Source organism: Ptychodera flava, chromosome 16, assembly GCF_041260155.1.
Source record: "Ptychodera flava strain L36383 chromosome 16, AS_Pfla_20210202, whole genome shotgun sequence".
Taxonomy (NCBI): domain Eukaryota; kingdom Metazoa; phylum Hemichordata; class Enteropneusta; family Ptychoderidae; genus Ptychodera; species Ptychodera flava.
In genome coordinates this window covers 32,740,245-32,754,128 of record NC_091943.1, presented here as the reverse complement: position 1 = coordinate 32,754,128, position 13,884 = coordinate 32,740,245, and the positions used below count along the sequence as shown (strand labels likewise).

Genomic DNA, 13,884 nt, shown 5'->3' with positions numbered 1-13,884 from the left:
ACTCCTTGGTAACAGCTCCTATACTTGGATACCCTGATTTTACCTGCCCTTCAGATTGGAAACAGATGCCAGCCACAAAGGTCTTGGTGCAGTGTTATCTCAAGAGCAAGCCCAGGGAACAGTGGTAATCGCTTACGCAAGTAGAAATCTCAAACCCAGTGAGCGGAATATGGACAACTACAGTTCTGCAAAGCTCGAGTTATTGGCACTTAAATGGGCAGTCACTGAGAAGTTCAGAGATTATTTACTTGGTGCACCATTTACAGTTTACACGGATAATAATCCCCTCAGCTATCTGCAGACGTCCAAGTTGGGTGCTATTGAGATGAGGTGGGTTTCGCAACTATCCCAGTTCAATTTTACGATCAAGTATAGAGCAGGTCAACAAAACAAGAATGCAGATGTAATGTCGTACCTATCCGTCATACTAAACAGGCATTCCGTATGGCCTATATGACCTTTGACATGTATTTCCCATGATCCATAGTCGGTGTGTGCTTCACTGCAAGCCAGCCGTCATGAAGCAATAAAGTTTAGTTCTTTATCGAATACTTGTCTTTCAATGGACAACTAGATCTTACAACTTGGCGACGAGTTGGACGAACACCAAGACCATGCACAGAGAGCACTAGCGACGTATTCCCTGAAGTTTCTCGCCACAAACGTGAGTAAATGTACGCAGTTTGCCAATGCCCACTGTACGAGTACACGTGCGTAAGCCGCCATATTGAAACTCAGTTCCCGAACTTTCCGTGGAGTGAGAGTGTCAAAGTTCTACAGATTTGTTTGGAGCAAAGGCCCATCATCAGAGTAGTACGGATTTGCTGATTAAATTCACAGTCGACATACAAAATGGCGTCTGCGTTACCACCCTTCCCAGCCTTTGTAGTTCATGACGAGAGCACGTCATTGGGAACACGCTGGAAGAAATGGCTGAAACGATTTGAAGTATATCTCACAGCACATGAAATCACCGATAACAAAAGGAAACGCGCACTTCTGCTATACTCAGCTGGTGATGATGTAGCTGATATTTTCGATGTGTTACCAAATCGTGGTGATGATGACGATTACAGCAAAGCAGTAGACGCGCTGAATAAATACTTCTTACCCAAAGTAAACAAAGCATATGAAGTGTATGTTTTCAGAAACACAAATCAGAAGCAAGGGGAATCATTGGATAGCTACTACACACGTCTAAGGCAACTGGCTCAAACGTGCGACTTTTCCAATGAAGATGAGGAAATTAAATCCCAGATTGTGCTATCATGCTCATCGTCAAGATTACGTCGTCGAGCTCTCAGAGAAGATTTGTCACTCAAAGATCTCTTAGATGCAGGTCGTGCATTTGAAGTATCAGAACACCAAGCGAAAGGGATCGAAGATTCAGACAAATCAGCTCAAAGTACTGAAGTCAAACAGGTCAACAACTCTAGATGCTGAAATCAAAACCAAAACGAAAGGGTATGAAGAAAGTCCCACAACAAAAAGAAGCCAAGGATGACAATGCTAAAACTTGTTACAGATGTGGAGGTAGTTTCCCTCACACAGGTTCCTGTCCAGCAAAAGGGAAAACTTGTAGGAAATGTCAGAAGGTAGGACACTTTGCCAAACTGTGCAGAAGCAAGACACAGAAAACGGTAAAAACTATTGACACAAAAGCAAGTACAGGAGATCAGGATTCAACAGATGATGAATATGTGTTACCATATCTCTCTGTCTCCAGTCAATAGCAAGTGTACACCTCACACAACAGTCTCTGTAGGAGGTCAGACAGTCAGATGTTTGATAGACTCTGGAGCAGGTGTTAACGTTATCGATGAGAAAACATACAAGCACATGAATGATGTACTTATCACACCTACAACCAAGAAGATATATGCGTACAACTCCAATAAGCCACTACCAGTCCTTGGTGAAGTTAAAGTACACATACAGTCATGTGTCACAAACCAGTCATGTTTTGATGACTTCTGTGTGGTGAAAGGATCAGGTGGAAACTTACTAGGATGTACAACAGCAACCAGTCTTGGGTTACTTCACATAGTAAATGCTGTATCTCCTAATATCACACCACCTACAGTGGAGAAACTTGTAAATGAATTCTCTGATCGGTTTGAAGGAATCGGAAAGATGAACCACATCAAGGCAAAACTTCACATTGACACATCTGTCAAGCCAATAGCACAACAGCATCGCAGAGTTCCCTTCCACATACGGGACAAAGTTGAGCAAGAACTGAAGAAATTGGAACAGCTTGATATAATAGAGAAAGCTGAAGGTGCCACACCATGGGTCTCACCTATTGTCGTTGTTCCGAAAAGGAGTGGAATTCGCGTATGTGTTGATATGAGAGCTCCTAACACTGCAATAGAGAGAGAACGCCACCCAATGCCGACAACTGATGATTTGATGGTTGATCTCAATGGAGCCAGTGTATTCAGCAAGATTGATCTAAACAAAGGCTATCATCAGATAGAACTAGAGCCAGATTCCAGATATATAACCACATTTGCTACACATGTAGGTTTGTTTCGCTACAAGAGGCTTAGCTTTGGCATTAACTCGGCAGCAGAAATTTTTCACAAGTCTGTAGCTGATATGTTACAAGGCATTCCTCATGCAAGGAATATCTCGGATGATATCATTGTCTATGGAAAAGGAAAGAATGCACAAAAAGATCATGATGCTAATCTCAGAGCTGTGTTTGAAAGTCTGAGGAAACACAATGCAACTGTCAACAGAGACAAGTGCGAGTTCAGTAAACCAGAAATCAGTTTCTATGGAAGTCGCTTCTCAGGAGCTGGTATATCAGCAGATGAGACAAAAGTGGAAGCACTGCTGAAGGCAAGTCCGCCACAAAATGCCATGGAAGTTAGAAGTTTCCTTGGTATGGCCCAGTATCTCGCAAGATTCATACAGAACTTTGCAAGCATATCTGCACCAATACGCAAGTTGACTCATCAAGGTGTGCCATGGAAATGGAGTCTAGATCAACAGAGATCATTTGAGACGCTCCAGAAAGCAATGGCAAGTCACCATGTGATGAAATACTTCAACCCTGAGCTGAGGACAGAGCTAATTGTAGATGGCAGTCCAACTGGTCTAGGTGCTATCCTTGCACAGAAGACACCAGAGGACACACACAACATAATTGCATATGCAAGCCGTACCCTCAGTGATACAGAAAGTCGATATAGTCAGACAGAGCGAGAGGCACTTGCAGTTGTGTGGGCAACTGAACACTTTCACTTATACTTATATGGATCTCCATTTACTGTAATCTCTGACCATAAACCGTTGGAAGGAATTTTCAACAAGCCACTTTGCAGATCTACAGCCAGGATTGAGAGACTATGTCTGCGCCTACAGCCATACAAATTTGAAGTGAAATATCGTCCAGGCAAAGACAATCCTGCAGACTACATGAGTAGACATCCTCAGATAGACACAATGAAGTCCAAAAGTCATATCTCAAGAATTGATGCACATGTTAACTTCATTACTGAGAATGCAGTACCAAATGCCATGACACTAGAAGAAGTGCAGAAAGCCACAGAACAAGATACAACATTACAAGAGTTATCACAAGTAGTCATGACACAACGGTGGTTTGATGTTAAACCAGATGTCCGTCCCTACAAAGTTGTCAAAGATGAGCTGTCGATATCAAACGGTGTGCTACTGAGAGGTAACAGACTGATCATACCTCATAAGCTGCAGAGGAAAGCCGTTCAACTAGCTCACAGTGGTCACCAGGGCATAGTAAAGACAAAAAAGTTGTTGAGAGAAACTGTGTGGTTTCCAGGCATAGATGACATGGTAGAAGAAACCGTAGCAAAATGCATTCCATGCCAAGCTGCAAACCACAGTCCAAAACCCAGCCCAGAACCACTCAAGATGACAACATTACCATCAGGTCCATGGAAGAATCTTTCCGTAGATTTTTGTGGTCCATTCCCAAATGGAGATTATCTTTTGGTAGTAATTGATGACTACAGCAGATTTCCAGAAGTTGAGTTCCTTAGATCCACTTCAGCAAACACGGTATTGCCACACCTAGATGCAACATTTGCGAGGCAAGGAATACCTGATGAAGTCAAAACGGACAATGGTCCTCCCTTTAATGGTGATAAATTTAGCAAGTCTGCCAACTACCTAGGTTTCAAGCACAGGAAAAGTGACACCATTATGGCCAAAGGCAAATGGAGAGGTTGCGAGGCTGATGAGAACTCTTGAGAAATCGGCACGAATAGCTCAGATAGAAGGCAAGAATTGGCGACAAGAATTGTTTCGATTTTTACGCCAGTATAGAGCCACACCACATACTACAACAGATAAATCCCCAGCAGAACTGTTGTATGGAAGGAAAATGAAAACAACACTGCCAAGCATTCAACAAGAGAGTTTCAACAGCGATCTGTTCTTGAAAGACGCAGCGAAGAAGCAAATGATGAAAAACTATGCTGACAGGTATAATCATACCAGACCATCAGATCTTCAAATAGGTGATCAGGTACTCATCAAACAACAGAAGAGAAATAAGATGTCCACACCATTCAAACCTGAACCGTATGAAGTTGAAAAACAGAAAGGAAGTATGGTGACAGTCCGACGAGGAAATCATCGAGTCACACGTAACTCTTCATTCTTTAAGAAACTGCGATACAAGAATGTGCACATTCCAAAACAGGAAAATGAACATGTGATGGAGGACATTGAAATACCAGTCACTCCTGATTCTGTGAAAGCAGAGATGTCAGATGAGAAATCTACATTTTAGATGATCCTTCTCAGTTGCGCAGATCATCCAGAGAGAGGAAGGCTCCCGCGTATTTAGAAGACTATGTTGCATGATCAAAAAGAAATAAAATCTGTGAAAGTCTCTAAATTTGTGTTGTCAAATTTGAGATACCATGAAAGCAGCAAGCCGGACTCATAAATGCTGCCAATGTTTACATTTGTTGTGTTTAAAGTTCATTGTTTAAATTGTTTCACAAAGTTACACTTTTCATTAGTCATTACTTGACAAACCATTTGTTTGCATGCTTCGTATGGACTCTGAACATTTGTCTATTTCAGACTCCAGTTGACATTTATTCAAGAAAAGGAGGGATGTAATGTCGTACCTATCCGTCATACTAAACAGGCATTCCGTATGGCCTATATGACCTTTGACATGTATTTCCCATGATCCATAGTCGGTGTGTGCTTCACTGCAAGCCAGCCGTCATGAAGCAATAAAGTTTAGTTCTTTATCGAATACTTGTCTTTCAATGGACAACTAGATCTTACAGCAGATGCTCTAAGCAGACACCCATGTCCTGACTATGATACTGTAAAGCTTGTTGATGTAGAAGCTGCGCTGTCAGGGGTAGTATGTAATTCAGGATTGCCTGTTGAGCTTAAAACCAGTCTAGAGGAGACTGTATTTGTCAAGGGTATTGACAGCAATGCAATCGAACTGGAAACTGTAACTTCCCTTCCGACTATTGCAAACTCAAACATGTCTAAACTGCAGCATGAAGACCCAGTCATAGGGCGGGTATTGAAATACTGGAAATCTGGTCATGCACCCAATCTTCGTGAGCTCTTAAAGCAAGGAAAAGATATAAGAAAGTTGCTGCGAAGCTGGTCTAAACTACAGATGATAGATGATGTCCTATACAGGGTGATATACAAGGATGGAGAAAAAGTAAACCAACTATTGCTACCAGAAGCTCTGAAGAAGTTGGTGTTGAGATCACTACATGACAATACAGGACACCAGGGAATTGAACGCACCCTATCTCTTGTAAGAAACAGATGCTACTGGCCAACTATGGTGAAAGATGTAAATAACTGGTGCAAGAAATGTGAAAGGTGTATGCTTGCCAAACAGCATTATCCAAAGGTAAAACCCCTAATGGGTACACTATGTGCATCTCAGCCATTTGACATTGTGGCAATGGACTTTACAGTATTGGAGCAATCAACAGATGGCAGAGAGAATGTCCTCGTCATGACAGATGTACTTAGCAAATTTACACAGGCCATTCCAACCAAGCACCAACGGGCTCATACTGTTGCCAAAATATTGGTAAAAGAGTGGTTTGTGCGATTTGGAATTCCTCGCAGATTGCACAGTGACCAGGGACGCAACTTTGAGAGCCACATAATACAGGAACTCTGTAAAATGTATGGCATTGAAAAATCATGCACAACTCCTTATCATCCCGAAGGAAATGCCAATGTGAACGTTTTAATCGTACAATGCATGATCTTTTACGTACTCTTGGGGAATGACAAGAAGAGAAAATGGCCAGAATATTTATCTGAACTGGTATATATGTACAATGCCACTCCTCATGCATCAACTGGATTATCTCCACACTTTATTCTTTTCGGACAAGATCCAATATTGCAATCGACTTCATACTGAGAGGTGATGCTTCCTTGTCTAACGAAGATGGAGTAGATGACTGGATCAAAAGTCACAGGGAAAGGCTGAGTGATACCTATGCAAAAGCTACCGCCAACATGAAGCAACGTGCAGATGTACGGCAAGAACGGCATAACCGATTTGCCAAGGAAGCATCTATTCAAATTGGTGGTAGAGTATTTCTTCGAAATCGCAATGTCAGAGGGAGAAATAAAATCCAGGATTTTTGGAATCCACTACCCTACAAAGTGGTGTCTCGACCTGACCCAAATGGAAATGTGTACACTGTTGTGCCAGTTGATGGAATCGGAAAATCCAAAACTGTACATAGGAATGAACTGCTCGACACAGGACAGGTTGTGGGTGAGTCTATGGTTAAAATGCCAGAACCGGGAGAAAGGCAATCTGAAGTTGAATCTGAACCAGAATCTGACTCAAGTAGTGACGGAGATATCCAATCGTATGTCTTTCAACTACCACCTGCCAGTCGTCATGGCGATAGACGCTTGGTTGTACGTCCCGAAGTGCCTGTTGATGAAAACCAGCAGAGACGGAGTCCATGCAGAGCAGGGAAGCCCAGCAGAAATATAACTGATACAGTTTCTCCAGATCGAAGCAATGAGACTTTAATGGAAACTGTAACAGAGGAAAGACCGCCACCTCGACGCTCAACAAGGTCAAACTTTGGTAAGAACCCAAACCCTCATAGACTTCCACGGTCAGTGCTTCAACGTTCAGTCGCTGGAGAACCGATCCCAGCAACGGTTGCCAATCAATTTGATGAGTTTAGTAATGCTGTGTCTGCATTAGGCGATAACCTTGGACGAATTCTTCTGGAGGGATGGTTACAATCAACAAAATAAATGTAAATGCTGAATTTGAAAAAAATACTGAGGTGCCTAGACTAGTGTGTTCGAGACGACACACATAGAGCAGGGAAGAGTGTGACGATTGAAAATAAATTTTGATATTTGTATTTTTGTTTCCCACTGATATCAGCGTTTTCATTGCTTACTTACCTGTTTGAACATATTATTTGTGTGACTGTAAATTTATCGATCACAACTCCCACTGTATATTTGCATTTGCAAGAAAACTATTCAAATCGTTTTCACTACACAGTGCTGCGTTATTGGTCTATTTACACCTGTTACTTACTATAAAAGAACACCCAAATTATTGCCACGTTGAATGTCGATTCAGTATCTCACGCACAACCGTGCTGTTCAGTTGTGGCAGTTTTCTAAGGTAGAAGACGGTGACTTTGGAGGCCTTCTCCTCTCCGTTAAAGCTACAAGTGGTGGGGTGAGTTTCTGTAGACTGATATATGCTTTCATTGTAAATCATTCGTAAGCTCATAGTCGAATATGGACACTTTCAGGACTCTGATATATATCGATGTATAAAAACAGTTCTCGTCGGATTTATTGAAGCCATGCATTGACCACAGACAAGACGCTACGTCTATTGTTTTGCTGTGTACGTGATAAAGAAATTTATTTTTCTGTCATTTAACTATTGTAATTTTGTTTTGTGCGACAGGGTTTCTTTTGTAGTAGTCGCCCATTTGTAACTCTTTATGTGTCAGTGGAATACATGGTTGCATATTGGAATTATTGTGAGCAGTATTTCCTTCGAGTGACGTGTGGAATGCAAGCTACCCTCATTGGAACGAACTGTTGGTCACACTCATCTACCAAACGGCCCTTTTCAGCGCCACCAAATATTCCAAAAAGAGATTTGCCTGCCATTAAGATAGAACGCGCCACGGGGACATATATTCGGACTCTCAAATTTCTACAGTTCTTTTCTCATCTACCACTTGTGGGGCCTCATTTTGAAGCTCTTGGAGAAAGGAAAACTTTTATAGGGCTAGTTTTTGGAAAATTAAATTTTCCCGAATAGAGTAGAAACACAGGGATGGAGGCCATTTTGAATTTATAATATCACAAAACGTTGGGTGATTTGTTTCGCTATTGTTATTTTGGCAAGAGAATGGTTGGAAGTGTTATTTAGGAAAGTTTGAGCAACATTTAAGTCTTTCGCTTTCGAGGCGCATACTACTTGAAAAGATTAAATCGAACGCGTTCGTATAGTCGCTGCGGTGCATTCATACGACTTGACATCACGTTTAACGAATTTTTTTCCTTAGCCTGCAACAAAATGATATACTTACCTTACCTGCTTCCTGACAAATGTCAAAATAGACTGCTGGACGCGATGTCGTTTCTTCAGACTTTCACTATCTGACATTTTTGGCAAATTGAGCTAGTTGACAATGTTCAATGAAAGCGACTACTCTAACTGTGTTACTTGACTAAATGCACTATCCATGTGTGCATTTTCCTGCACAAAGGTGTTTAATTATTCGTTTAAACCGCAACAGAGCTACTTTTTATTCAGCGCACTGCAAAACGTAACACTTAATTCAGGTAACCCAGCGTACAATAAACACAGCAACAATATAAATACAAAGACGCTTGACGTTAGTAAATTGTCAATTCAAAGCATGCGTGATAGGAATCGCCCCGGAAATATTAGCGATTATATCAGCATCTCTGTGTATTGGAAAAATTTGCATTTTCCCAAAATTTCGGAGGGGGGGGGGCACCTGCGCCCCCCCGCAGGCTACGGCTATGCTGTAAATCAGGTTAACATGTTTAGCTGTTGCTGTAGAGGTCGGTGGTCTACACAGATGTTCTACACCTAACCTTACGAAGTATATATGCTGTGAATATGGCGTATGTACAGAAACCCGACAGATGGAGAGATCTGGAAACAGATATGGTATAAATCATGCAAAGCCAAGGCTTTTGGAAAACGAATTCACACAGGCAGGGCAGTTCATAGGTTTGTTGCAGCTCTCACTTATTTGGATGAAAAAAACTAGATCATCATCAGAATTAAAATTTACTCAACAAATTTGCCACATGATATGTCAACGTATATATGGCCGTAATTCCTGTCTTCTCTGATCAACTCACAGAATATTCCTTTTTTCTTATATTTTACATTCCTATTATTTTATATGTTTATGACTACATGATGGATGGTGTACAGCTAGTCTCAGTGCCTTTCTGCTGATGAATTGCAGTGCGCCCTCTATAGTTACTATATGTTTGATTGTTCGTTTTCTCCAGTAAAAAGCACACGGGTGAGTTCTCAGCCGCCATTGTTGTTGTTGAGTTACGAGTTTCTATCCCACTAATCTAGGTAAATATTCTCAATTTACCCTCTATGCTCTAGCGATCAAAGAGCTATACTATTAAGGCTACCGATCGTTTTTTAGTTGTTCACACGCATGATTTTTATGGAGTTTATTAAAACTTTTGTATACTGTAGTAATTGTTTTCTACATGTACTTTCTACAGTTTACGGGGATGTTAGGGGAGAACCATTTGATTGGGGGGGGGGGTATGGAGGAAATGGGTATGGGAGCAATTTTTTTTTTCCTGTCACAGTGACAGCAATTTTTTTTTTCTACTGTCAGAGCTGCATCAATTTTTTTTTTTCAAATGGAGTAGCAATGCAATTTTTTTTTTCTTTGTCATCAAGTTTGTGATGCGTTGTATATGAAGGAGCCGTCATTATTTACGGCATAAAACTCATAAATTTCGAGTGACATCCCCCCCGGTCAACCATGATGAAATTTAGTAACTCCCCTAACTCTGAAATTTTGACTGATCCCCCCACTTAGAAAAGTTAAATAAAAATACATGTATTTGTAAAATTTACAAAATACAGCAACAGTAAAGACCTTTCAAATCCTGATGTACTCTGCTAGACTATCATCAGTTATCTCGTGATGGTTCAAAAAAGGTGAACCCATCAAAATAAAATTGCAAGTCACAATAAAATAAAGATATAAAAGCTCACGCAGTATCTAACAATATAGTATATTGTTTAATTTGGATGGGTATTATTACAGGGTTTTCACTAGGATATCTGACCGGGCAGAATTTGAAAGTACAGGGGGAGAACACGCGAGAGGCTTCGGGGAAAGTGTCACAGGGGCTTTCCCCTTGGAAATTTTTAAGATATTGATGTGTGCAATGGTGCAGTCTGGTGCAATCTGAGAGGTGTTTTTTAATTTTTTTACTAAGTGAAACTGTTAGAACACCCCAAGGGGAGAGCACGAGAGGGGGTTTCCCCCTCTCGTATTGGAAATTTGGGGAAATTGATATGTGTAATGGTGCAATCTGAGAGGAGTTTCAGGTTATTTTGCACTCGGTAAAACTGTTTGAAAATGACATTGAACATTGCAATATTTTTTTACATTTTATGCATGATCAGTGTTTGTGTCACAATATTCAACAACCAAACAATGACAATACAATTTGTGAAAAACAGTTCTGTTTGCCAGAGACTGAAGATAAATAAATATACAGGAATGGAAAATCTGTGACCTTCTTGTGTCATTTCTCCAGCTGCCAGCTACTAATGAAAAGCATGAATATGGTATGTTTAACTGTCAAAATGGTCATTAAACTGAGGTAAATGAAAACATGTTTCTGTGATAATAAAGGATGAATTCACAACAGTTCAGTTTTGTCCTAGATCCTGTGAAAATTTTGAGAAATTGATGTGCGCCACGGTGCAGTGTAGTGCAATCCGATAGCCTAAGGTATTTTAAATTTGTCTTTTACCAGTAAAACTGTTAGAAGACCCAAGGGGGGAGAGCATTAGAGGGGGTGCCCCCTCTCGCATTTAAAATTTTGAGAAATGGATGTGTGCAATGGTGCAATCTGAGATGTGTTTCAATTTATTTCGCCAAAAAAAATTGAGTAATCCTGCCCCCCTTCTTCCTCTCAACATTTTGAGTAACGCCCCCCTGAAGTTTTCAATTTTTTTAGTGACCCCCTCCCTTGTATTTCATTATATTTGTTGTTCCTCAAGTTTTCATTGTCAACTTGTACATCTTCCTATTAAATATATTTATATTGAGAGAATAATATATTGATTTTAACACTAGTTTATTGACTCCTGTCTTGTGTTTTAAAATTTTCACAATTTACAGAAGTCAAATAGTCCCCTTTAGATAGTGCCTTATGCCATTGAGATATTGCAACAGAAATCCTGAAATATGATTTCTTGGGTCAGAAAATGAAAGGAAAACATTGAGTGCACTGAGGTGTAAAGTAGACCTATGTAATGCATGCTTATATCATAAGTGCTGGGAAAAAAACATAAGAATTGCTTGTGGTAAAAACATTTGCGCCGCCTATGGCGGCGCGCCGGCAAAGAATGCATGAGAATAGGGTTTCCAAATTTTGCTAATTTCTGGTGCATTGTGACAATTTTTTTTGCACTTCTGTCTGTTATGATAATTTTTTTTTTTCTCAGGCCATGACAGGATCAATTTTTTTTTTCTTCCATCTCACCATGCGACAATTTTTTTTTTCTCAAAATCCTCAATACCCCCCCAGAAATCAAATGATGTTCCCCTTACTAGGTCGAGTAAAGTTCGTTAAGTGAAGCGAAAGTTGTCCTCGTATCATTCTGAGTAAATACAAAAGGGTAGAACCCGCAACAGTAAAGTAGATGTCCACGATCATGGAAGGTCAACTTGAAGGTCAAGCTCAGGTCGATGAAGACCGAGATTTGACAGGTGACGTTCAGTATGAAAGTGGGGCAAGAAAACGGACAGCAACAGCCAAAGGTAGGGAGTATAGACGAAACATGATAAAGGAAGAATTAAAGAGGAAGAAATCGAAACTTTCTAAGGTTAAAGGGGAAGTCATTATGGAAAAGAGTTCCGGAGATGTTGTCACACTGAAACAAAAGTTGGCAGTAACACAGATTCTAGTATGGCAGGATATAACTGAACTCCACGAGGAACTTAAAGAACTGACACTTGAACAGGAAGATTTAGATGTGTTAAAAGAGCAAAGGCAAAATGCCCTCCAAGAATGGTGTATATTTGAAAACTCTGTCAAACATGGTGCTAATCAAAGTAAAGCAAGTGGTTACCATTGCAACCATACTCCCAACAGCATCAGGTCAATGAAAATGGAGCTAAGAAAAAGGGAAGCTGCATTGAAAGTGCAGTTGTTATTTATCCAAAGAAAAAAACAGCTGGAAAGAGAGGAGCTCGAGCAAAAAAGGACAATGGAGGAATTTGAGATTCAGAAAAGCCTTGCTGAAAATCGAGCACAGCAAGAAGTTATAGAATCAGAAGAATCTGATAATGAAAGTCAGCAGTTGAGTAATGTACCTTCCGCCAACAAGAAGGATGACGTGAACAAATTCTTGAATTCACTGCCAGATGCTGAACAAGAACAGCGCCCCCAGACAAAGCTATGCCCTACACCAGTACAGAGTAATAAGAAAGCTGATTTGCGTGGTTGTGAAAATCAATATCCAGTTTCTACATTGCAATATTAGGCTCATCCTTCACTCCAGTGACAAACACAGAAGATGGAATGAGAGGAGGAACACAGCACGCTACTCCCATGGACAGAAATGTACAGTCTTCTCCATCACAAGAAACTACAGATGTAATGACAAGGTTTGTGAACTCCTTTAGACTTCCCAAAGTGAAGGTAGAAGTTTTCAGCGGAAATCCACTCCAGTTTCCAAATTGGGAATCGTCCTTCAATTCGCTGATAGAGTCAAGGACACAGTCTGTTGAGCCAACATTTGTCTGGAGAACCCAAGTCAATGGTTAGTTGCTATTTGTCGCTCCAAACTGAGGAAGCTTACGTACAGGCCAAGGCCGAGCTGAAGAAGAGATATGGAAACAACACAATAATTTCCAAGGCCTTTATAGACAAACTTGCTTCATTTCCAAAGGTCCAATCACGTGATGCCATAGCACTTAGACAGTTTTCAGACCTATTGAATGAAGTAGTGGCTGCAAAACGCACAATACATGATCTTGGTGTTTTGGATTACCAACAAGAAAATGCAAAGTTGATTGCCAAGATGCCATACAATGTGGAAAGCAAATGGAGGTCAGTTGTGCATGCAAGTGTTAACAATGGAAAGAGCACAGGAAGCAAACATTCCAGCATTTAATACCACCATTGAGGCAACAACGCGAAAGGAAGCTGTTAAAGGTGAGAGAAGATATACAGGCAAGGGAGGAAACTCCTATACAGATGCAATAGCCCTTGCAACAAACACAAGTAGCAATACCAAAGAACAGAGTTGTCCATACTGCAAGGAAACTCATCACATTGACAACTGTGGTACATTGATGGATGTTGCCAGGAGTGTACGTAAGCAATTCTTCAAGCAAGAATGCCTGTGCTATGCTTGTGGTATGACTAAAACACACAGAGGAAAGGACTGTACAAGTAGGGTGAAATGTAAGAAATGTTCAAAGAAACATTTGACACCATTGCACTTTGATGAGCAGTCTACCACTAGTGTAAGCCACTGCATCTCAGCAAGCCACAAGGTAGTTTGGAACACTGACAACTCTATGATTATACCTGTATGGGTAAGAAGTAAGAGTAACC

The 13,884-nt window shown here is 40.7% G+C and overlaps 2 protein-coding genes across 2 annotated transcripts; both read left to right on the top strand.

Annotated features, from left to right (window-relative positions):
- The first annotated feature begins 852 nt into the window (after positions 1-852).
- On the top strand, positions 853-1,443 carry LOC139113990 (uncharacterized). Its single transcript, XM_070675464.1, has one exon. It carries the CDS (start codon positions 853-855, stop codon positions 1,441-1,443), a length of 591 nt encoding a protein of 196 aa, XP_070531565.1.
- Positions 1,444-11,974: 10,531 nt separating this feature from the next.
- On the top strand, positions 11,975-12,805 carry LOC139113989 (regulator of nonsense transcripts 3B-like). Its single transcript, XM_070675463.1, has one exon. It carries the CDS (start codon positions 11,975-11,977, stop codon positions 12,803-12,805), a length of 831 nt encoding a protein of 276 aa, XP_070531564.1.
- The last annotated feature ends 1,079 nt before the right edge of the window (positions 12,806-13,884 follow it).